We start from the raw sequence: 24,787 nt of genomic DNA on the forward strand, positions 1-24,787 counted from the left end.
AATTTATCACAATCAGACTCACATATGCAGATCTCAAATGATATATTCTATTGCAATAGAGGTTCATATTATACAAAACTTCAAATTTTGACCGCACATAAAATATAATGTTTTTATATAAAGATCCTGAAAGGTTCTTCATCTAATGTGCAATCCAAGATACTGATCTCACTCTTTCTTATACAATGGACATTCAAATAATAGACGTGTTATTGATTCTGTCTATGGACTTCTACAAATACAAATATGTTCATTGTAAGGGATTTGAATAAATCTTCCATATTTAACCATAATGTCCAATTACTCAATTAAATATTTCCCAAATATTTTTAGTTGTTTCTGCATTGAAATACTTGGCAATTTGAAATTATGTTTGTAGCAAGTCATAATTTTAGAACAGAACAGAACAGAGCAGAATAGAACAGAACAGAACAGAATAGAATAACAGAGTTGGAAGGAACCTCAGAGGTCCAACCCCCTGCTCAAGCAGGAGACCCTTTATCATTTCAAAGAAATGGTTGTCCAGTCTTTTCTTGACGGCCTCCAGTAATGGAGCACCCACAACTTCTGAAGGCAAGCTATTCCATTGGTTAAATGCTCTCACTAATAGGAAATTTCTCCTTAGTTCTAGGTTGCTTCTCTCCTTGGTTAGTTTCCAACCATTGTTTCTTGTCTTGCCTTTTGGTGCTTTGGAAAGTAGTTTGACCCCCCTCATCTTTGTAGGAATGCCTCAACTATTGGAACAGTGGTGTCATGTCCCCTCTCATCAATGTGCCAAACTTACTGAAGATGGCTAGATTTTTCTCTGCTTCAATATTCCCAATATTCTTTGTGAAGCAATCTTTATATTGACCCTTTCCATAACAACAACAGAGGAACTGAAGAGTCTCTTGTTGCGAGTGAAGAAGGAGAGTGAAAAAGTGGGGTTGAAACTAAACATTAAGAAAACCAAGATCATGGCATCCGGCCCTCTCAATTCCTGGCAAATAGATGGGGAAGAAATGGAGGTAGTGACAGATTTTATTTTCCTGGGCTCCAAGATCACTGCAGATGGGGACTGTAGCCAAGAAATTAAAAGACGCTTGCTCCTCGGGAGGAAAGCCATGGCAAATCTAGACAGCACACTAAAAAGCAGAGACATCACCCTGTCAACAAAAGTGCGTATAGTCAAGGCTATGGTCTTCCCAGTTGCAATGTATGGCAGTGAAAGTTGGACCATAAAAAAGGCTGAGCACCAAAGAATTGAGGCCTTTGAACTGTGGTGCTGGAGAAGACTCCTGTGAGTCCCTTGGACTGCAAGGTGATCAAACCGGTCGATCCTGGAGGAGATCAACCCTGACTGCTCTTTGGAAGGCCAGATCCTGAAGCTAAAACTCAAATACTTTGGTCACCTAATGAGAAGGAAGGACTCACTGGAGAAGAGCCTAATGCTGGGAAAGATTGAGGGCAATAGAAGAAGGGGACGACAGAGAATGAGGTGGCTGGATGGAGTTACTGAAGCAGTAGGCGTGAGCTTAAATGGACTCCAGAAGATGGTAGAGGACAGGAAAGCCTGGAGGAACGTTGTCCATAGGGTCGCGATGGGTCGGACACGAGTTCGCAACTAACAACAACAACAATAACAACAACAACAAAAAGGGACGTGGTGGCTCAATGGGTTAGGATGCTGAGCTTGTCGATCAGATGGTCGGCAGTTTGGCGGGTCGAATCCTGAGTGCCGCGTAACAGAGTGAGCGCCTGTTACTCCTCCCAGCCTAGCAGTTCAAAAGCAGGCAAAAATGCAAGTAGAAAAATAGGGACCACTACGGTGGGAAGGTAACAGTGTTCCGTGTGCCTTTGGTGTCTAGTCATGCCAGCCACATGACCATGGAAGACAAACTCAGAATCCCAAAAGATCTTGGCAAACTCAAACAATGGGCCCTATCCAACAAAATGAATTTCAATGTGGAGAAAAGCAAAGTCTTACACTTAGGTAGGAAAAACCAAAGGCACAAATACAGACTGGGCAAGACCTGGCTTAAAAACAGTAACTGTGAGAGAGACCTTGGAGTCCTAGTGGACAATCACTTGACTATGAGCCAGCAGTGTGCAACAGCTGCCAAAAAAGCTTATATAATCCTAGGTTGAGTATGATCATGTGAAGTATTATTAAAGATAAAGGTTCCCCCGCACATGTGTGCTAGTCGTTTCCGACTCTAGGGGCCGGTGCTCATCTCCGTTTCAAAGCTGAAGACCCAGCGCTTGTCCGAGGACGACTCCGTGGTCATGTGGTACCGCTTTATAAAAACCCTAGTAAGACAACCACCCAGCAGAGGTGGAGGGGAATAAAAGCCAAACACCCCCCACCCCACCCCCTGCTGCCAATCCTCAACAGAAATGCTCACAACAATGAAAACCTCAGACAGGAGGAAGAGCACCGCTGGCAGGCAGGCAGGTGTCTTGCTCGGCTGTGGCTTGGGGGGGGGACCTTTTTCAGTGGCATTGTAACTTCGAACAGTCACTAAGCAAACTGTTGTAAGTCGAGGACTACCTGCATTTTCTCACTTTTTTCCTTTTTTTTTTTTTGGTCATCAAGTTTTTGACACCTTGTTAGGTGACTGGTGGTACTTGGATGTTGCCATATCCTAAAAGTGTTACAATGGGTGAAAAGGTTGAAAAGCCCTGGTATAAATTCTCCTGTTTGAGCAGGGGGCTGGGCTAGAAGACCTCCAAGGTCCCTTCCAGCTCTATTCTATTCTCTATTCTATTCTAATATGCTTGCAATATTTTAATAAAATAATCAATTGTAACAAAGAGTCCATAAGATAAATGTGTGTTTTATCAACAATGGATAGGATAATCCATTGGGGTTCTTTTATGAATATAGGGTTTGTTCATCACTGAAACTATCAATATCATTAGTTTCCCATCACTAATACATCTTCTTTTTGTACAGAAGACCCTTTGGTTGGAAATAGAGACTCTTCTCACCTTAGTGACATAGCAGAATATGGCTACTTTGATTTTTTTCCCCTCTCCACTGTGGATCTCAATCCTTAGCCATGTTTGCAATGTCCAAGGGGAGAAACAGCTTTGAATTCCATAGAGAAGGTATGCTTAGCTCTGTTGCTCACCAACCATCACCCCATTCATTTTACTAGGTACGGTACATTTTACACAAACACAAACCTGTGGAACTTTGTAGGTGCCTACTAATGTTGATATCTGCATAGAGATTTCCCTGAGTGCTCCATCAATAATAGCCAGAAGATTGTCCTTCCTTCCACAGCTGTAGTTGGGAACATTGGCTTCTCCAGTAGAAAGCATGTCCAGCAAAGCATCAGCAGTGCGAAAGGTGTTAAAATAGTTGTCATGGACATCGTAACCAAGTGTGAGATTGTGCAGGAACTGGGTATTCTTGTTGACCAATTGAATGGCGAAAACGAAGGGTAGCATTTTTGCCAGATTCGTATTTCTAGTACTGTACAAAAGTTTTCATGTTATCATCACCATAAACAGCAAGAACAAAATATTTTTATTTATTCTTATTTATCTCCCTATTGAGTCTTAAGCCAATATTGATCCAAAAGCTTAGTTAAATGACAGTCACACATTACTATTTTTTCTCTGTTTTGAGAAGATGTGATGAGGATATTCTTCCACCAAAGTAAAAAAACCCACAAATAAACAATTATTTCTACTAGTGCTAATTTTCGTCTGCCCAGTAAGCAGGATTCAACATTATTTAATCATTAATGTAGAGCAACCATAAAAGCAAGATCATGGATGAATGAGTCACCAAAGCAATTAAAAAACCAAGTCATCCTTATTCCTATAAGGAGCAGACATTAATATTGGATGGCAGGGGCAACTAGTCCTCTTTCAATAAGTATGTGGAATAAAAAACATTCAAGGAGTGAAGTCAGTACTAGAAGAGGAGAAGATCCTCTGGACTTCTGTCTCTCCATTTTAGACTCTAGGAGTACACAGAAGAGGAACAAAGATGATTGGGGGACTGGAGGCTAAGACATATAAAGGACGATTGCTGGAATTGGGTATGTCTAGTTTAATGAAGAGAAGGACTAGGGGTGACATGATAGCAGTGTTCCAATATCTTAGGGGCTGCCACAAAGAAGAGGGAGTCAAGCTATTCTCCAAAGCACCTGAAAGCAGGACAAGAAGCAACGGATGGAAACTAACTAAAGAGAGAAGCAACCTAGAACTAAGGAGAAATTTCCTGACAGTTAGAGCAATTAAGCAGTGGAACAACCTGCCTCCAGAAGTGGTGAATGCTCCAACACTGGAGATTATTAAAAAGAGACTGGATAGCCATTTGTCTGAAATGGTATAGGGTTTCCTGCCTGAGCAGGGGGTTGGGCTAGAAGGCCTCCAAAGTCCCTTCCAACTTTATTATTATTATTATTATTATTATTATTATTATTATTATTATTATTATTATTATTATTATTGTTGTTGTTGTTGTTGTTGTTGTCATCGTCGTCGTCGTCGTCGTCATCATCATCATCATCATCATCATCATCATCATCATTATCATTAATTTCTTGGGTTTTTTCAATTTTCTTCTGCCCCATCCCTACATTTGAGTTTCATAGAAGTTACGGTAAAAGGAGGAGATCCCTATAAATCAAAATGATTCAGAATCTTATATATATCCAACAATTTAGGAATAAATGAAATAAAAAGATAGGAAGAAAAGTGTTAGAAATGCAAATGGAGGGAAAGCAACCCAATCACCCTGAATGACTTACGGAGGAGAAGAAATATAATGAGCCCCATTGAACTGTAATGGCTCATGAGAAGGTTTTGCTACCGTTTCAATCACACTAATGATGTAGTCTCCAGGCCCATAATAGTTCCATGGATTCCTTCTGTCCCGCTTCTTCAAAGTCAGGGGACATTTGGGTCTCAGCCTTCCATAGTTTCTGTGGGTGAGAACAAGCAGCAGCATAAGAAGCAGAAGCAGGACATCCATCACTCCTTGGCCTGAATCAGCCACTTCTCTGTTTCTAAACCTCAAGAAGTTAGAAAATTCAAAGCACTCTCACAAGGTGGAGATGCCTGTGGCTTTCTTGATTCAGAGAGAGACAAATTGAGCTTCACAGGAGAAGAGAAAGGTCCATTCAAGTGTCCACCTCCAATTTGTCATAAATCTTGTGCAAAACACTGAGCTTTTATCCTTTTCTGATGCAAGATCACTTCCATGTTGCTTCAGTCTGAGTTTACATCAAAGGCAGTCACTGGAGAAGTATCAGACAAGGTCTCAAAGTACAGGATGGTAATAATTACAGGTAGAAGCAACTTCTCTGGAGACCTTGAATTTCTTCCAGGACTCCATGTGCAGAGGGGCAGGTGGAGAGCAGCATGTTAGAACAAAATCACAGGTATAGCCCTGAGGGCACAATTCTGCAGTGGTTCTGGCCCTTCCTACTGGGACATGATAGAAAATGAATATTTGGAAGATAAGAGTTCAACCTCAGGTGAAAAGGTTCTGATATCCTGATAGATGGTATCTTCTCTTTTCTGCATTTCATCATTAACAGAGACCACTCGGCAAGGTCACCCTCATGCTTTTCTTTTTGTTACTCCCCTAGGGTGAGTGGTGCAATGGAAGTTATGCATCTATCCTTCCCCTACTTGACCTCTCTCTGGCTTTTGATACTATTAACTATAGTATCAGATAAAAATATCCATAAGTCCACATGAAGTGTTCCTGCCAATTTATAATGCCTTGGTAAGACCACATTTGGACTTACATGGTGTCCATTTTTGATCGCCTTATTTGGATAAGAGATGAATGTGGTCTCAGCTGTTTTCTTCTTTCCTGGATCAAGTTTTCACAAAAGGTGTTGAGTCTTCCAAGTGCTCTTTTGTAGAAAGGTCAGTGCTACTAGTCATGGAATTCTGAGGTCTCATGAGGTTCATGATTTCACCTAACAATTGCAGAGATAACTGGGGAATGTCATCCAGAGTGTTACAACTGGGAGTCATCTGCAGGTTCTTGAAACCCAGATCTACTACCCTTACTTACTTTTAAAAATAAGTCAAAGAAAGAAAGAGAACATGTTCACAGAATTCCATATCATATTCATCCCACCATAGGCAACAGACTACTTCTCCATTCTAACAAAATGAAATTCAATGGTGAAAAAAGTAAGGTTGTACATTTAGGCAGGAAAAATCAAATGCATAGGTATAGTATAGGTGGTACCTTGCTCAATAGTAGTAACTGTGAGAGGGATCTCGGAGTCTTAGTAGACAATGACTTCAATATGAGCCAGCAGTGTGCTGCAGCTGCCAAAAAAGCCAACACAGTGCTAGGCTGCATTAACAGAGGGATAGAATCAAGATCGCGTGAAGTACTAATACCACTTTACAATGCTTTGGTAAGGCCACACCTGGAATACTGCATCCAGTTTTTGTCAACACGATGTAAAAAAGATGTTGAGACTCTAGAAAGGGTACAGAGAAGAGCAACAAAGATGATTAGGGGGCTGGAGGCTAAAACATATAGGGAACGGTTGCTGGAATTGGGTATGTGTAGTTTAATGAAGAGAAGGGTGAGGGGTGACATGATAGCAGTGTTCCAATATCTCAGGGGCTACCACAAAGAAGAGGGAGTCAAGCTATTCTCCAAAGCACCTGAAAGCAGGACAAGAAGCAATGGAAAACTAGTCAAGGAGAGAAGCAACCTAGAACTAAGGAGAAACTTCCTGACAGTTAGAACAATTAACCAGTGGAACAACCTGCCTCCAGAAGCGGTGAGACCGGACAGCCATTTGCCTGAAATGGTATAAGGTTTCACCCATACAGGTTTAATTCCTAATCCCTTATGCTTTTCTCCAGCCATTGATAAAATGAGCCCCACGTTTGATAGTATTCTGTTTCTTCTTTTTCTTTCAACCTCAGAGTAAGTCTGTCCATTTTCACACAATCTAGTATTTTTTTAATTATTTCTTCCTCTGGTGGTATTTCTTTATTTTTCCAATAGGGTGTGAATATGATTCTTGCCACTATTATCACATGTAAAATCAAGTATATACTTTATCAATCTTTTCTGGCATTATACCTAATAAAAAAGTTCAGGTTTAAAATGTACATGTTTTCCCAACATCTTTTCTAGCCAAGTATGTATTTTTGTCCAATATTTATTTGCTTTTAACACATGTCCACCATACATGAAAATAAGTCCCTGGAGCACTGGGGAACTACCAGAGGACTGGAAGAGAGCTGATGTAGTTCCCATATTCATAAAAGGGAAAAAATAGATCCAGGAAACTACAGACCTATCAGCCTGACCTCAATACCTGGGAAGATTCTGGAAAAGATAATCAAACAACAAATCAGCGAACACCTTGATGCAAACAAAGTTATCACTAAAAGCCAACATGGGTTTGTCAAAAACAGATCATGCCAGACAAACCTTATTGCATTCTTTGACCAAGTGACAAAACTAGTGGACCAGAGGAATGCTGTAGATTTAATTTACTTGGATTTCAGTAAGGCATTTGATAAAGTAGATCACAACCTACTACTTGATAAGATAGAAAAATGTGGGTTAGATAGCATCACCACCAGATGGATTCGTAGCTGGCTGACAGGCCGTACTCAGTGTGTGGTCCTCAATGGAACTGCATCTACATGGAAGGAAGTGTGTAGTGGGGTGCCCCAGGGCTCTGTTCTGGGCCCAGTGCTCTTCAACATCTTCATCAACGATTTGGATGAGGGGATAGATGGAAGTTTTTAAGAAGAGACTGGACAGCCATTTGTCTGAAATGGTATAGGGTTTCCTGCCTTAGCAGGGGGTTGGACTAGATGACCTCCAAGGTCCCTTCCAACATTATTATTATTATTTGTGTTTATATTTCCAACATCTATCTGACATATTTTAAAACATTTTTGCTAATTTTGCTGGTGGCAAGTGCCATCTTTAAACATTTTAAATAGGTTTTCTTTGTAAGAGGTTGACATTGTCAATTTATCATTTCTTTCCCACAGGTTTTGCAATTTCTCTAAATCTATATTATATCCAAAATTCTATGCCCATGTTATCATTGTTTTTTACCTGTTCATTTTCCATTTTCAAATTCAATAAAAAGTTATACATTTTTTTAAAATTGATTTCCAATCAGAGTTTAATAACGTCTGATCAAACAAGGTACAGTGAAGCTACAGTGAAGCAAATGGTAGCTAAGAAGCACATGTACCCAAGGACAACATAAAACATGGTGACAGAGCCTTCATTGCATTGCAGGATGATTTCTCCAGGCTGGGAGTGAAGGTCCAAGTCAGGGAATGGAGGAGAAATTCCCAGCCAGATGGCACAGATGACAAATTGGCCAGCAGAACCAGAAAAGATGATGGAGTTGGCCAAGCTCTTCCTCAACAATCTTTTCATCCTGTTCCCTGGTTTTGAGGCTAGGAACACCAGCACCACTGTGATTGTTTTGGCCAACACAGAAGAAACAGCTATTGAGAAGACAATGCTGAACATTGTTTGTCGGAGAAGACAGGTGGCTTTCCTTGGTCATCCAATGAAGAGAAAGGAGGACAAAACACAAAGCAGAAGGGAGACCAAGAGGGTGTAGGAGAGGTCCTGGTTGTTGGCTTTGACAATGGGAGTTTCAAGGTATTGAATGAATATGATTAAAACAAGGCCTGTAGTTAGGGACAAGAGTAGGGCAAAGGAGATGAGGATGAGGCTCAGATGTTCTTCATAGGACAGGAAGGACATTCTCTTGGGGATACATTCAACATGGTTCTCATTTGGATATTGATCATCTGGGCACTTTGTGTATTTTTCAGTATCTAAGGAAACAGAAAGAAATGTTTCTTTTATATCTCTTTTTAGCTTTCAAGAAAGACCTTGAATGATACTGAGAAAATGGAAAGCCATAGCTTTCCATTAAATATATAACAAAATAAAACCTAAAAGAGAAATACACACCACATTATCTTCCTACACTGATTTTGCCTTGACTGGGAGAGGAATCAAGTGTCCAGAATGTTGGGAGGGTGAGGACCTATTGAATTTCAAGGTGGATCGCCGTGGGGCTGGTGTGTGCTTTTGGTGGCTGGAGAATCTTCATTGCTCCTCCGGCAGCCTCATCTACCATGACTTCCTTCAAAGCATCTTAGAAAGTCAGTTTTTCCATGGCGAATAGGTTCTGCTGTAGCTCTCTATTCAGCAAGCTGCAAATGAGTCTCTCTCTGAGGCAATCTTCCAAATCTCTAAACTTGCAGTGGCGTGAAGCTTGTCGAAGTGCAGCAATGAACTCAGCTGCCAATTCTCCAGACCTCTGCTCTCGTTGCTTGAAAGCATGGTGCCAAGCGATTATGGAGAGTTTCGGCTCAAAGTGTTCTTTCAACCTTCTCTTGAGGTCTGCATATGTCACTGACTCAATGCTTGCCAGTGCTACCAGGTTTTCTGCATTGTCAAACATTGCTTGCCCACATACACAGAGTAGGGTCACCGCCTTCAGGCCATCGTCTCTGACCTGGTTCACCTGTAGATAGTTGTCTACCTGGGAAACATAGGAGCTCCACTGCTCCAGATGGGTGATGTCAAAGTTATTGAGCCTTCCAAGTTCAGCCATTCTGGAAGTTCTTTGAAGTCCTGGTTACTGTCTTTACTGCTGTGGTAGGAGCTGTGTTGCCTTTTGATCCTGGGGATGGATCTCTCAGGATATCTGTGCCTCCAGTGTGTCTTACTGGCAGGCAGGGTGGGGATGTGGTCCCACCAGGGCTCTGTGCCTGGTCTAACACCCAGTGACTTCAGCCTCTTAGCTCACATCAGCTCTCTTCCTGCAGAATCCCAGCTTTGTTGCCACTATTGTGTGGTGGGTTTCATAGGCAATGACCAGACTGGCATGGTACAATGGTGTTTATTAAGTCTGGACAGAACTGTCAAAAAACCCAGCAAATGCCTGCAATTTATACTTTCCACCTCTAGGGCATCAGCCAATCACAACATTAGCTTGCTTCCGCCCAAACTTGACTACTCGAAGTTTCCCTCCAGAACAGTTGGAGGTACTTAACATTAGTACTTAATACATAACATGAAACCATTACTCAATTTTCAAAGAAGTCAGATGTTCTTAGTGAAGATAAAGGTAAACATGGGAGGACAGTTCCAAACTGATAAGTTGAAGAGAGTTTGCTTATGGCAGAAGTAAATCCATCATGTCCTTCTATCTTTTCCTATCTCATCCTTCAATATCTTTTTTCTTTTTCTCCCATTATGGAAGAAATTGTTGGAAATAAAAACAACAAAACATTCAAGCTTAGATGTATCTTTAACACGCATCTTAATCAACATGCTCTGAATGAATCCAGTATTCTTTCCACCAGTGTCACCCACCTTCCTGAGTGGAGATGGTCCCCTTCAGACAAGGAATGCAGTCATAGCAGCAAACTGACTCTCCTTCCCGAGCTCGCTTGACAAATCCAGGAGGACAATTTTCCACACATTTGGACTGTGGTAGAGACTAAACAGACAAATAAGGAAAGGCAAAGAAAATATATTAGGACTCACCATCATGGAAAATGGAGGTCAACAGAAACATTAGTCAAGCAGACTGTGGTCTTCACTTAGATGAGTTTGAAATTTCTAATTAGTCCCAAATCACTGTAAGGACTTGCAGTTTCTTCATTTAGTTCCTCACTTTTGATTCTGACAAATCACTTTGCAAAAAAGGATTGAAGTATTAAATTTAAGCAACCAATTGGTTCCTCCTCATGGCTGTTTTAAGATGCATTCCTCCATTCTTCATATAGCCATCATTTTAAAATAAATTTATAAAAGATTTATTATTTTTTTAACAGAATAACAAAGTTGGATGGAACCTTGGAGGTCATCTAGTCCAACCCCCCACTCAGGCAGGAAATCTTATACTATTTCAGACAGATTGTTGTCCAATCTCTTCTTAAAAACTTCCAGTGTTGGAGCATCCACAACTTCTGGAGGCAAGTCGTTCCCAGTCATTGTAGGTTTATTAAAATATAACAAAACTACAATGAAGAAAGAAATTTCTCATATATACAGGGCTTTTTTTTCTCATAGAACGCTCAGAACGGAGTTCCGGCACCTTTTTTTGATGGAACCTTGTAGGGTAGGTAAGGCAGGTTGTATGACATGTGTGAGTTCCGGCATCTTTTTCTTTTACAAAAAAAGTACTGCATATATATATTGTATATTTATTTCCACAATTCACATGGTTGTCATGCTGGTGAAATAAGACTAAAAGTGACTGCCTAGCTTTTAAAACTAAGGTGGAGGTGAGATCATGAAAATGTGTCCCTCACTCAGTCTTTTGCTGCAGAATATGGGACATGTGTATGAGCCCTGTGTCAGAAAGCAATATTTCAAAAGCCCACCTGGATATCCAAAGCAAGGTCATTTCTGTTGAAAAACTACAATTATGTGACACAAACTGGCATGAAAACACAGACCCACATTTATTATTATTTAAAGCTGGAGCCTTCTCTTTTCCCAAACATATTTAATGTAGCTAACAATGAAGACAAACAGTGGTAATGAAAGGGTTTTCAGATGAATATCTATGGAGATTCTCAGTCATTCCGGTCATAGTTATCCCAGAGATGCTTTTTCACAAGGCAACTGGACTTTCTTATTTTTCTTTGAAGATGTTTTGCTCTTCATCCAAAAAGCTTCTTCAGCTCTGACTGGATGATGGGGAATGGAAAGATGTATACTCCTTGGAGACTGCTGGTCACTTGCATTCTTTTAGACTGAGTCATTGAGGCCACCCGGAGGTTTATGTGTCATCAGGGTCAGCTGAGTAGTGCAAATGGGTGTGGGGCTTTCTTGGAGCTGTTGAAAGGACTAAACAGACTGAAGATAGATGATGTCATGTCCCTCCCCCTCTGCTGAGAGAAGGCTGTTCAGTTTTGACCTAGATGGCCTCTTTGACCCCTCTTTCAAACCAGCAGTCCTCTCTGTCCAAAATGTGGACTTTGCTGTCTTTGAAAGAGTGGCCTTTGTCTTTTAAATGCTGATGGACTGCTGAAACTGATGGGATTGTTCTCCTATATTGTGCCATAGGAGCAATGTGGTATATGCAGTACAGTGCAATGAGACATGTGCAGATCTGTACATTGGGGAAACAAAACAACCACTTCATAAATGCGTGGCACAACCTAGGAGAACAAACCCATCAGGAAAAGATTCAGCAGTCAATCTGTATTTAAAAGACAAAGGCTACTCTTTCGAAGACGGCAAAGTCCACATTTTGGACAGAAAGGACCACTGCTGACCATCTAGTCAGAGCTGAAGAAGCTTCTTGGGTGAGAAGCGAAATGTCTTAAAAGAAAAACAAGAACGTCCAGTTGCCTCTTGAAAAAGCATCTTTGGGTTTTCAGATGAACTGCCCTCTTGCAAGCCAAAGATCAAATGTAAGAAGCATATCCTTTCAAATGATGCTTCATTATTTCAGATATCAAAAAAGTCTCTTTTTTTATCAGTCGTGTGTTTTGATGTTTTTGTTTTCTGACTTAGCATTATCTCCCATCAGACCAGTCATTATGATTAAGCTGACTTTGTAATAATGCCGCTTGGGGTGTGTGTGAAAGCCCTAATAAGCAGGCATATACATAGAATGAAGGCTACTGCTAAGCTTGTAAGCCGCCCTGAGTCTTCGGAGAAGGGCCGGATATAAATGGAATTAAAATAAATAAATAAATATGAAGTGAAAGAGTTGGACATTCTTCCTAGGAAATAAAAGGCCTATTGCACTATCCCAGTTGTGTGAAAGAGAGGAATGGTTAGCTCTGGCCTGGTCTGGGCTACTTATAACTTTATAGTCCATAGACCTGCCTGTTCAGGGGACACCATAGATAACCAGAGTAAGCTGAATCCTAATTCCAAAGCTTATTCAGCACTCAGACCAACATGACTTCCATACAGTTGATTCGATTTCATCAGATTCAGTCCAACACCAAACTCACACTGTATTTACAGCTTCAATGTCTGAAACTTAAAAAATATGTTTTCAGAGTGGAGGATCACCTGACAAATACATAATTAAAGTGAGGATTCCTAGATCAGGAGATGGCTGAGTCTTCCATACTGTGTAGTGTGATGGAAGAAAGTGAAATTGTGTGAAAACACCTGTTCCATGTTGAGCAAAGCAATATGTCTCTATTTTCTGGTTGTGAACACAGCAAATGCTTCTGTATCATCACTGTGGATATAAATTTGAAGTGGGTCCTGGTCTGGCCCAACAGAGCTTTTCTTACCTTCTGAAAGTGAAATTTGGCAAAGGACCGAATGTACAATTATAAACCATTCTGAGACTTCAAACTGATTACCAGTTGATCAGAAATATGCATAGTGGAAAGCAGAATTGTGGACTCAAACACAGGACCCAGAGGCAATAATCAAGTCTTCAGTCCACTTCTGGTTCTGTAGAAGGTTGGTGGGGAAAATAAAAATTAGTTGGTAATAAAGAGACAGAGGTGGCAGTGAGGAGGCCTAATAGCAATTGCACTTAAACTTATATACTGCTTCACAGTGCTTTACAGCCCTCTCTAAGTGATTTCAAAATGTGAGCATATTGCCCCCAAGAATCTGGATCCTCATTTTACCGACCTTGAAAGGATGGAAGGCTGAGTCAGCCTTGAGCTGGTGAGAATCAAACTGCCAAACTGCAGACAGCCGGCTGTCGGCAGAAGCAGCCTGCAGTATTGCATTCTAACCACTGCACCATCACAGCGCATAAAAGGCCAATAGCTCTTCCCCCACAGGTAGGTAACCTCAGAACTGAAGGATCTTAGAGGAAAATCAGATTTGGCCCTGAGGGTGCCTTTTCCATGATTACAAGGTGGCAAATGTTGGATATAGAACAAGAGAGAATCAAGGATGTTTCCCTCATTTAAAAATAAAATATTTCCCCCCGTCACTCAATAAAGGTCACACACCAACCACAGGTATTTACATTTCTTTTTCGTGGAAACTAGGAACAGCTGATAGGCTAGAAAGTGTGAGAGTAATCAGCTAGCTGAGTATCAATATGCCAAACCTGTAAAAAAGCACAGATTAGAAAAATGTATGCTACAACTAAACATTAAGAAAACCAAGATCATGGCATCTGGCCCTCTCAATTCCTGGCAAATAGATGGGGAAGAAATGGAGGTAGTGACAGATTTTATTTTCCTGGGCTCCAAGATCACTGCAGATGGGGACTGTAGCCAAGAAATTAAAAGACGCTTGCTCCTTGGGAGGAAAGCCATGGCAAATCTAGACAGCACACTAAAAAGCAGAGACATCACCGTCAACAAAAGTGCGTATAGTCAAGGCTATGGTCTTCCCAGTTGCAATGTATGGCAGTGAAAGTTGGACCATAAGAAAGGCGGAGCACCAAAGAATGGAGGCCTTTGAACTCTGGTGATGGAGAAGACTCCTGTGAGTTCCTTGGACTGCAAGGCGATCAAACCGGTCAGTCCTAGAGGAGATCAACCCTAAGTGCTCTTTAGAAGGCCAGATCCTGAAGCTAAAACACAAATACTTTGGCCACCTAATGAGAAGGAAGGACTCACTGGAGAAGAGCCTAATGCTGGGAAAGATTGAGGGCAATAGAAGAAGGGGACAACAGAGAATGAGGTGGCTGGATGGAGTCACTAAAGTAGTAGGTGTGAGCTTAAATGGACTCCAGAAGATGGTAGAGGACAGGAAGGCCTGGAGGAACATTGTCCATAGGGTCGCGATGGGTCGGACACGACTTCGCAACTAACAACAACAACAACATGCTACAGGAGATTCCTCTCTTCAAGCCTGTTTAGTATCTCAGTCCAGAGAGGTTAGAACTGTTGGCAAAGAGAAAAAAAGCCACAAAGTGGATAGAAATTAATCTGGAGCTTAAATGAAAGGATATTGTTGAGAATGAGTACATCAATAGTACATCAATGTCTTCCGGGTGAGGTTCAAGGTCTTAGTGATGGTTTTTAAGTCCTTACATGGCATGGGTCCGGAATACCTCGGGGACCACCTGCTGCCGGCGTCGACTCCCCTCCGCCCTGTGCGTTCCCACAGAGAGGGCCTCCTCAGGGTGCCTCCGGTCAGAGAATGCCGGCTGATGGCCCCCAGGGGGAGGGCCTTCTCTGTGGGCGCCCCGGCTCTGTGGAATCAACTGCCGGTTGAGCTCCGGATGGCACCGGATCTCCGCTCCTTCCGGCGCGGGTTAAAGACCCATTTATTCGAACAAGCTGGCCTGGCCTGATGGGGAGTTAACTTAGGGTTTTAATATTTGTATATTTTCACTGTTTTATTTTGGGCAATAATTTAATTCTTTTTTAACTTTTGTACTTTTGTATTTTTATTATATGCCCTGTTCACCGCCCTGAGTCCTTCAGGAGAAGGGCGGTATAAAAATTTAATAAAACTTAAACTTAAACTTAATAGAAAGAGAAGGAACACCAACATCAGTTAGGCCTCTTCAAGTTGCAACACATCCTTGTCCTTACTAACCCTTTTCTTCATACAACCCAAACCTTGGGGAAATGAAAATAGCATTTCACAAACAACCATATAAGAGATAAGGTTGAGATCTCTCAAACCATCCTTGAAGATATCTATAAAGCTTACATCATTCCATTGCCCAGGACATGAACCATATGTATCTTTTTTGAAGGATTGCTTATCCAAATTTTGGCAAACCTGTGAGCTAAGGACGAGGAGCACTACCAACAATTGCTACTCTTTCAAGTCAGAAGTGCCAAGGCAGTTCTGGGTTGAAAGGCTTAACTAGTGGCATCACTGTTGCTCAGGAGACACCTGGTTAGGGGAGGTTCTTTCATCCCTAGCAAAGCCTTAACTCCCCCCTCCAATATATACAACAATAAAAGCATCAAAAAGAAAATAAAACAAATACCAGACACTACAACCACCCTTCACTAAGACAATCCACTACATTCTCATCCTAATGCCTATTCTATTCTATTCTATTCTATTCTATTCTATTCTATTCTATTCTATTCTATTCTATTCTATTCTATTCTATTCTATTCTATTCTATTCTATTCTATTCTATTCTATTCTATTCTATTCCATTCCATTCCATTCCATTCCATTCCATTCCATTCCATTGTTTTTTTTCTTTATGAATCTTACATGAACTTCTCTGGGTAGTTTATATTCCCTTGCACAATTTGAGTTAATTCAAAATATTTTATCTATCTCCATTTGCATCTCTGCTCGGTCTGCTTTCAAAGCCTATGCCAGGAGATCAATAATCACCACTGCTATATTTTCTTCTCTGTCTTCAGAAATGTTTTGAAATCTTAAATAGTGTTCTGCTTTCTCCATTTCTGAAACCACCACCATCCATCAAGGTTTTGGTTTACTTGTTCTAATTTTTCATTTTTTTGTATTAGTACTTCCATTTTTTTTGTCAATATCATCAGCAGGTCATTCTTGTTGAGACATGTCCAGATGGACGATGATGACTCAGCAACACTCATGGAACTCTAAATTTCATTATTCCTATATCCATTTTTTTATTTCCTTAAGTTTTAAATAATCTTAATTGTCAGATTCAAAATAAGCATACAAACCTACTAATAATTGAAAAAATGTTATGAACCTAAGAAACAATTTCATGATTAGTTCCCTGCTTTTATCATTAGATGTTCCTTAGTATTTAGATCTGGTCTCAAGATGATAATGTAGCACTTGGGGAAGAAGATGCAACCCAGAAGGCCAGTACTAGAGGCCAAGATAGAGAAGACTTGCACAGCCACCATGTATTTGCCTTTTGTGCTCAGGTAGGTGGGCAGGAAGGAAACCCAGACACTGCAGAAGACCAGCATGCTGAAGGTGATCAGTTTGGCTTCATTGAAGGCCCCGGGGAGGTTCCTGGCCAGGAAAGCCACAATGAAGCATATGGCAGCTAGGAATCCCATGTAGCCAAGGACAACATAAAACATGGTGACAGAGCCTTCATTGCACTGAAGGATAATCTCTCCAGGTTGGGAGTGCAGGTCAGAGTCAGGAAATGGGGGAGAAATTCCCAACCACATGGCACAGATGAGAACTTGGACAGCAGAACAACAAAGGATGATGGAGTTGCCCAAGCTCTTCCTTAACCATCTTCTCACCTTATTCCCTGGTTTTGAGGCTAGGAATGCCAGCACTACTGTGATTGTTTTGGCCAACACAGAAGACACGGCTACTGAGAAGACAGTGCTAAACACTGTTTGTCGGAGAAGGCAGGTGGCTTTCCTTGGTCGTCCAATGAAGAGAAAGGAGGACAAGCAGCATAGCAGAAGGGATATAAGGATGATATAGGAGAGGTCCCGGTTGTTGGCTTTGACAATGGGAGTTTCTATGTATTTAATAAATATGATAAAAATGAAGCCTGTGGTTAGGAACAAGAATAAGGCAAAGGAGACAAGGATAATACTCAGATGTTCTTCATAGGACAGGAAGGATATTCTTTTGGGGATACATTGGAGTCGGTTCTTAGTTGGATAGTGATCATCTGGGCACCTGGTGCATTTTTCAGTGTCTGAGAAAATAGAAAGTAATATTTCTTATGTAGAGTCTGCTTTCATAATGACAGATCAGAAAGCCATACTAAATGTTAAATAATTCTGTCTATAGACATACATACCCAGGTGCTTTGGAGAATAAGTTGACCTCCTCTTCTCTGAGACACCCCTCATGTACCGTAAGACACCTATCATATCACCCTTAATCCTTCTCTTTGTTACGCTAGACATACCTAGTTCCCTTAACAATTCATCATGTGGTTTAGCCACCAGATCTCATATCATCTTTGTTTCTCTTCTCTGCACTCTTTCTAGGGTCTCAGCATCTTTTTTGTATCCTATGACCCAAATTGGATGCAGTATTCCAGGTGTGGCCTCACTAGTGCAATACAGAGTGGTGCTATCACGTCTCATGGTCTTGATGCAATCCTTCTGTTGATGAATCTAGGACTGCATTGGCTTTTTTGGCAGCTGCACATTGTTGGCTCATACTTAAGTGGTGGTCCAATAGAATAGCTATATCCCTCTCACTGTTTCTAGTGGTGAGCCAGGTACCACTGACTCTATACCTCTGCATTTGCCTAAGTGCAAGATCTTACTTTTTTCATTACAGAACTTCACCTTGTTCAATAGGTCCCAGTGCTCATGTCTATCAAGATTGTTCTGAATCTTGACTCTATCTTTTCAAAGAGCAATAACACTTAACACTTACACTGTCGAGCAGGACGCGGGCGGTCTTGTCGATATCACCTGGGAGGAGTTTGACTCTGTGACTCCGGAGGAAGTGGACAGGATCATGGGGAGGCTGAGCACCACCACATGTTTATTGGACCCGTGCCCTTCCTGGCTGGTCTATGCAGCCCGGGAGAGGACACGCAGCTGGTTCCAGGCAGTTATATCGGCTTCTTTGAGCGAGGGTAGCTTCCCCGCCATCTTGAAAGAGGCGGTGGTGAGGCCTCTCCTCAAGAAGCCTGCCTTGGACCCAGCTGTATTGAACAACTTTCGTCCTGTCTCCAACCTTCGCTTTCTTGTGAAGGTTGTTGAGAGTGTGGTGGCACATCAGCTCCCTCTGGTCCTGGAGGAAGCGGATTATCTAGACCCGTACCAATTGGGTTTCAGGCCCGGGCACAGCACGGAGACGGCATTGGTCGCGCTGGTGAATGATCTCTGGAGGGCTCGGGACAGGGGGCATTCCTCTGTTCTGGTCCTATTAGACCTCTCAGCGGCTTTCGATACCATCGACCATGGTATCTTGCTGCGGCGTCTCAGGGGATTGGGAGTGGGAGGCACAGTCTTACAGTGGTTCTCCTCCTATCTCCAGGGACGTTCGCAGTCGGTGTTGGCAGGAGGGCAGAGGTCGACCGCGAGGTCTCTCGTTTGTGGAGTTCCTCAGGGGTCGGTCCTCTCGCCTCTCCTGTTCAACATCTATATGAAACCGCTGGGTGAGATCATTCGTGGTTTTGGAGTTGGGTATCATCAGTATGCTGATGATATCCAGCTTTCCTTTTCGACCCCAAACCACCCCAGTGATGCCCTCAACGTGATGTCCCGTTGCCTGGAGGCGGTTCGGGTCTGGATGGGGAGGAACAGACTTCAACTCAACCCCGACAAGACTGAGTGGCTTTGCATACCTTCATCCCGGGTTTATTCAGACATTCCACCTCTTGCTATGGGGGGTGAACTATTACCCCCCGTAGATAGGGCTCGCAACTTGGGAGTCCTCCTAGATTCACGGCTCACCCTGGAAGACCACATAGGAGCTGTGACTAGGGGGGCTTTCGCCCAGGTTCGCCTGGTGCACCAGTTGCGGCCCTATCTAAGCCGGGATGATCTATGCACGGTCACTCATGCGCTTGTGACCTCTCGACTAGACTACTGCAACGCTCTCTACATGGGGCTGCCCTTGAGGACCACCCGGAAGCTCCAACTGGTACAGAATGCAACCGCGAGAGTTGTGTTGGGAGTCTCCCGATACTCCCACGTTACACCTTTGCTCCGTGAGCTGCATTGGTTGCCAGTTGCCTTCCGGGTGAGATTCAAGGTACTAGTAATGGTGTTCAAAGCCCTACATGGCAGGGGTCCGGAGTACCTTAGGGAACACCTGCTGCTGGCATCGACTTCCCTCCGCCCTGTGCGTTCCCACAGAGAGGGCCTCCTCAGGGTGCCACCGGTCAGAGAATGCCGACTGGTGGCCCCCAGGGGGAGATCCTTCTCTGTGGGCACCCAGGAGCTATGGAATCAGCTACCAGTTGAGCTCCGGACAGCGCCCGACCTTCGCACCTTTCGCCGCGAGCTAAAAACATACTTTTTTGAACAAGCTGGCCTGGCCTGATGAGGGGATTGGGGGGGGGGTTGTTATTGTTTTTACTGGGTTTTTAAAGATGTATTTTAATATGGGCATTTATTTAATCTTGTTTTAACTTTTGTAATTTTGTATTTTTATTCTTGCCCTGTTCACCGCCCTGAGTCCTTCGGGAGAAGGGCGGTATAGAAATATTATTAAATTAAATTAAAATATACACCCCATAGTGTTTTACAGCAGTTTCTGGGCAGTTTACAATGTCAGTATATAGCCCCCAGCAATCTGGATCCTCATTTCACTGACTCCAAAAGAATGGAAGGCTAAGTCAACCTTGAGTCCAACAGGATTGATTTCTGGTCTGTGGGCAGAGTTAGCCTACAATACTGTATTCTAATCACTGTGCTACCAAGGGCTCCTTGATGGAAATTTTCCTCAATCTGGTGTCATCTACAAATTTGATGAGTTTTCCTTCTATCCCCTTATCTAGATCATTTATGAAGAGGTTGAGGTTGGAGAACTCCTGTGGGACTCTTCTGAAAATCTTCTCCCCCTCTTTTGGAAGAGCGGAGACTGCCTACTTGGGGAACTAAAACTTCAAAGCCTTAAAAGAAATGGAAACAGCTAAGCTAAATAATTAAGCAACCTTACTTGTACTTTTGGAATTTTGGGGCTATTAAAAAATTCCTACTTCTACGGGGACCTACTACCCTGTTTACTTTTTAAGCTGTGAAAGAAGGGGGGGAAACTGGATAAATTGGATACAAGTTTTATATGAGTCTGGAAAAAGATTTTACATGCTATTGAGGACATCTTGTGGTGAAACCTGGTATAGCAAGTAATCCTTTTCTTTATTGTGAGATTTGGCTGTAATTCAGATTTGTTCTTGACATTATCTTTAAAGATAAGAATTGGGAACACCTGGCACTGAAAAACAACCTTTAGGAATACTGGAGGTGGACATTTACTGACTTTTATCAAAAATAGCCTCCACTAAAGATCCATCTGTAAACACCAAAGAAATGGAGGAATATTATCCACAACTAAATTATAAACCTATACTTGAAACAATCTTGGCAATGACTGAGCAAATGAAAGCCAGATTGAAAGATAAATTTAACAGCTTAAACTTACCAAATGAAACTTTGATTCCAACTGATGAATTGACAATCCAAAACCCAACAGAAGAGGAGGAAATTAACATCAAAATAGGGGACTTTAAAGAACAACAAGTACAATCTATTGAGAGCCTTGATGCCCAAATCTCGATTTCAACTATAAAACCTACAACTCAAAAAACAACAGAAGCTGAAGAAAGCAATACTAAGGTGGAGGATGCCAAAGGCCTTCAAATACAGTACATTGAGAATCTAGCCAACCAAACAATAACTATAACAGCGGACATGACCTCTTACCCCAGCCAGATGGGACTGGAAGAAGACCAGACTGAACTAATGACAACTATACTACACCAAACATGAATGAATGAACCTTTATTGTCAAAGTACAACCATGTATACATTGAGATTGGCTGAGCCTCCCTTTGTGACCCTTCCCCCAACTCACAGTGACAACAAACCCTCCATCTTATTACACTATGTGAGCTAATTGCACAACACTCCAGCCTCGCAAGTGTTGTGATTCAGGGTCAGCCTGTGGGTTCGGCAGTTGGGTCGGACGACTCAGAGGAGGAGGGGGGTGTTGAAGACCTTGCTGAGGGGGTTGAAGATCTTGCTGATGATAGCCCTCAGCCAGGCTCCTCCCACTTGGTCACCACGGAGACCCAGCTGTGTGAGCCTGACAGTGTGGATGAAGATGACCCACAGCTGGCCCTGTTCAAGGACGCCCGACGCAGGAGGCAGTCAATTAGGAGTAAACAGAGGAAGGCAATGGGGCTTCTCGGAAGGAGGCAAAGAGAAGCCATGCCCTGAACTCTATATAAGGGGAATGTCTGGGAGGGCTGGTTTGCTGAAGGCAACCACTCGGATGGTTCATGTTTCTTAAAGCTCCTGTTTCTTGGTTCGTGTCTTGTTTGTTTTTGTAGCTATAAATTTGGCAGGCGTAATTCCAGCCTCTTGCCGTTTGTAAAGGGGTTGACCCTGCTTTTTCTGCAGGGCCGGTAGCAGGCTGGTACAGAACAGTAAGTCAATCATGCATAAATTTTATAAAATTATTTCTCGTTCAAGAGCCTGACAGCCCATGAATAGAAGCTGTTCTTCAGCCTGTTGGTACAGCTGCCTATACTCCTATATCTCCTACCTTATGGAAGGAGAGTAAAGAGATACCGACCAGGGTGTGAGTCATCCCTGAGAATTTTCCTCACTCTTCCAAGGCAGCGAGCCCTGGCGATGTCATCCAGTGGTGTCAGGGGACAGCCCACAATGTCTTGTGCTGTGCTTGCCACCCTCTGTAATACTTTCCTATCTGTGGCTGTCAGACCAGCATACCAAACCACAATACAGTACAAGAGGATGCTCTCTATAGTAGACTGGTAAAAGAGGGTCGTTAGCCATTGTTGGAGATTTGATCTATTAGAGCAACAATTCAATGATAATAAAGGGGTCACTCTCTTTGAAAAATTGACAACTGGATGATCTCCCTGGATTCAAACAATGTGTATAGGAAGAAAGGGAGACACACTTAAGAATCTAAAGGCACTGATATGAAAGGCTACTTGGCACAAAAAGAAAGCTAGAGTCATATTTTAAAAATGGGTTTTTTCTTTCTGCTGGGATTTGTAATGAAAGTTTAAAATTTATTTTAATGGGCTAAGGGGAATCTTCAAAAGATATAAACTAATTTTATATTTAGGATTTATATTTCTAAGGGAGATGAAAATTAGCTACTAGAATTTAACTTTGAATTATATTACAGAACTTGAAATGATACAACAAAAGATATTTTTTAAAAAATTAATAAACTACTAAGATGATAAACAGAACATATTTGTGAAATAAAATAATAATGCATTTAAATGAATAATGTATGTATGTCAGATAGGATAATTACTATATAATGAAATAGGGGAAATGTGGGCTACCCCAAAATTAAGTCTTCTAGATACTAATGGCTAATTTGGAGCACTGTATTGAACTTAGGTAAAATTTAAAAACCGGACATGGATAAGTATAAGTGAAAATATATTGATAATTGTTCTAATTGATTGTGTTCAAACTAGAAATGTATTAATTAAATTTGATTATGATATTGTAACTAAGGGAATTGGAGAGGGAATTTTTGTTGATGTAAGCTGAGCTATGTACAAAAAGATTATTGGACACAATAACCAGTGGCGTAGCGTGGGTTGTCAGCACCCGGGGCAAGGCAAGTAATTTGCGCCCCCTAACCCGTGGATTTTAGCACTCGAGTCTCTTCCACTAGCTCAGGAATTCTGGGAGTTGAAGTCCATGAGTCATAAAAGAGCCAAGGTTGCCTACCCTTGAGTTAGGTTCAAGGCAAAAAAGGGTCTCTGGAGAAGAGGGAAAATTTATGATCCCACAATTGGCTAGTTTTCTCCATCTTGTCCTAAACCCTGGATACCAACCACGGTTTATGGCTTAGTATGTGGTGTGGGGTGACCCAACATGTTAGGCAACAAACAATGACTTCCAACTTACAATGCCTCAGCTTCCCAAGGTTATTCCAAAGCCGGAAAAGCCAACCAACCCACCCTGCAGCTTTGCCTGCTTAGGCTGAACCCCAGGAGTTCATACTTGCTGTGGCGCCTGACCTATTTTCTGCCCAGACGCTGCTTATCCAAGCCAAGCCGCCTCCTTCTCTTTGGCACCTCGCCCCAAAGATTCGCCGGCCTGGCTGGAAACTCTCGCTGCTGGCGACGTGTGTCGGGGGGGCGGTCCCGATCGCCTCCTGCAGGGGGAACCGAGTGGCCGCAGAGAGTCAATACGGCAGGAGGAGGAGGAGGAGGAGCAGCAGCAGCAAGCAGCCGCAGGTGCGGCAGCTGCAGTTGTTACCTTTACCTCTGGGCGGGAAAGGAGGAGACGGGGGCGGGAGCTGGGTCGGGGGGGCCGGGCTTGCAGGTTGAGAGCAAAGCGGAGGAGAGCCGCGGCGGGAGAAAGAGAGGGAGGCAAGACACCGCCAAGCCTCCCCACCCCACCCCCACCTGAGAAAGGAGGAGATCCGCAGCCGCGAGAGGACGGGATCCCGCTCTGGCTGGGCGCAGCGAATGCGGTTGCTTTCTACACTCCGCCCGCTCGCTCGCTCACTCACTCGCTCCTCCGACCCTCGGCGAAGCAGAATCATCCCCCTCCGGCGAGCTTAATGGGCGCCCCCCCAGATGTTGCGCCCAGTGCGGCCGGCCCCCCCTGCACCCCCCACGCTACGCCACTGACAATAACACCACATTGCTTCATAAATATTTTGAAGTAAAATTAGATAATTAATAAAACTTGTTTTTTAAAAAAGTTTTTTGTGCTCCAACACTGGAGGTTTTTAAAAAGAGATCGGACAGCCATCTGTCTGAAATGATATAGAATCTTCTGCTTGGGTAGAGGGTTGGACTAGAAGACCTCAAGTTCCTATCATCCTATAAGTTATGGATGAGTAAGAGCCATTTACCTGAGTAAGAGCCATTTACCTGAAACCATTCCTCAAGTTTCAAAAAATTCAAATGCTCCTAAGGAAGGTTAACATGGAAAGATGCTTCCAAACTGATAAATAGAAGAGAGAATTCCTGTAGCAGAAGTAATTTTTCCAACCCCCCTTGACCTGCTACTTCTTCCTACCTCATCCTTCAAGATTTTTTTTCTAATTTCTCTCCTTATAATAGAAATTGGGCATGTTGAAAATAAACAACAAAACAGTCAAGCTTTACTGTATCTCTTTTAACATGCACATTGATCAAAATGCTCTGAATGTATAAAGCTTCCTTGCCTTTGATGTCACCCACCTTCCTGAGTGGAGATGGTCCCCTCTGAACAAGGAATGCAGTCATAGCAGCAAACTGGCTTTCCTTCCTGAGTTTGTTTG

At 42.5% G+C, this 24,787-nt stretch overlaps 1 protein-coding gene across 1 annotated transcript in view; it reads right to left on the reverse strand.

The window, feature by feature from the left end:
- The window catches only part of LOC310633241 (vomeronasal type-2 receptor 26-like), a gene marked incomplete at both ends in the record, with an annotated part of 28,838 nt that extends 25,403 nt beyond the window's left edge, over window positions 1-3,435 (reverse strand). Inside the window, one exon of the mRNA XM_083350928.1 lies at window positions 3,169-3,435. Coding sequence (XP_083207054.1) covers window positions 3,169-3,435 — 267 coding nt within the window. The remainder of the gene's footprint in view (window positions 1-3,168) is intronic.
- Window positions 3,436-24,787: the final 21,352 nt, after the last annotated feature.

Source organism: Vipera ursinii (assembly GCF_947247035.1).
Source record: "Vipera ursinii genome assembly, chromosome: 2".
Classification (NCBI taxonomy): Eukaryota; Metazoa; Chordata; class Lepidosauria; order Squamata; family Viperidae; genus Vipera; species Vipera ursinii.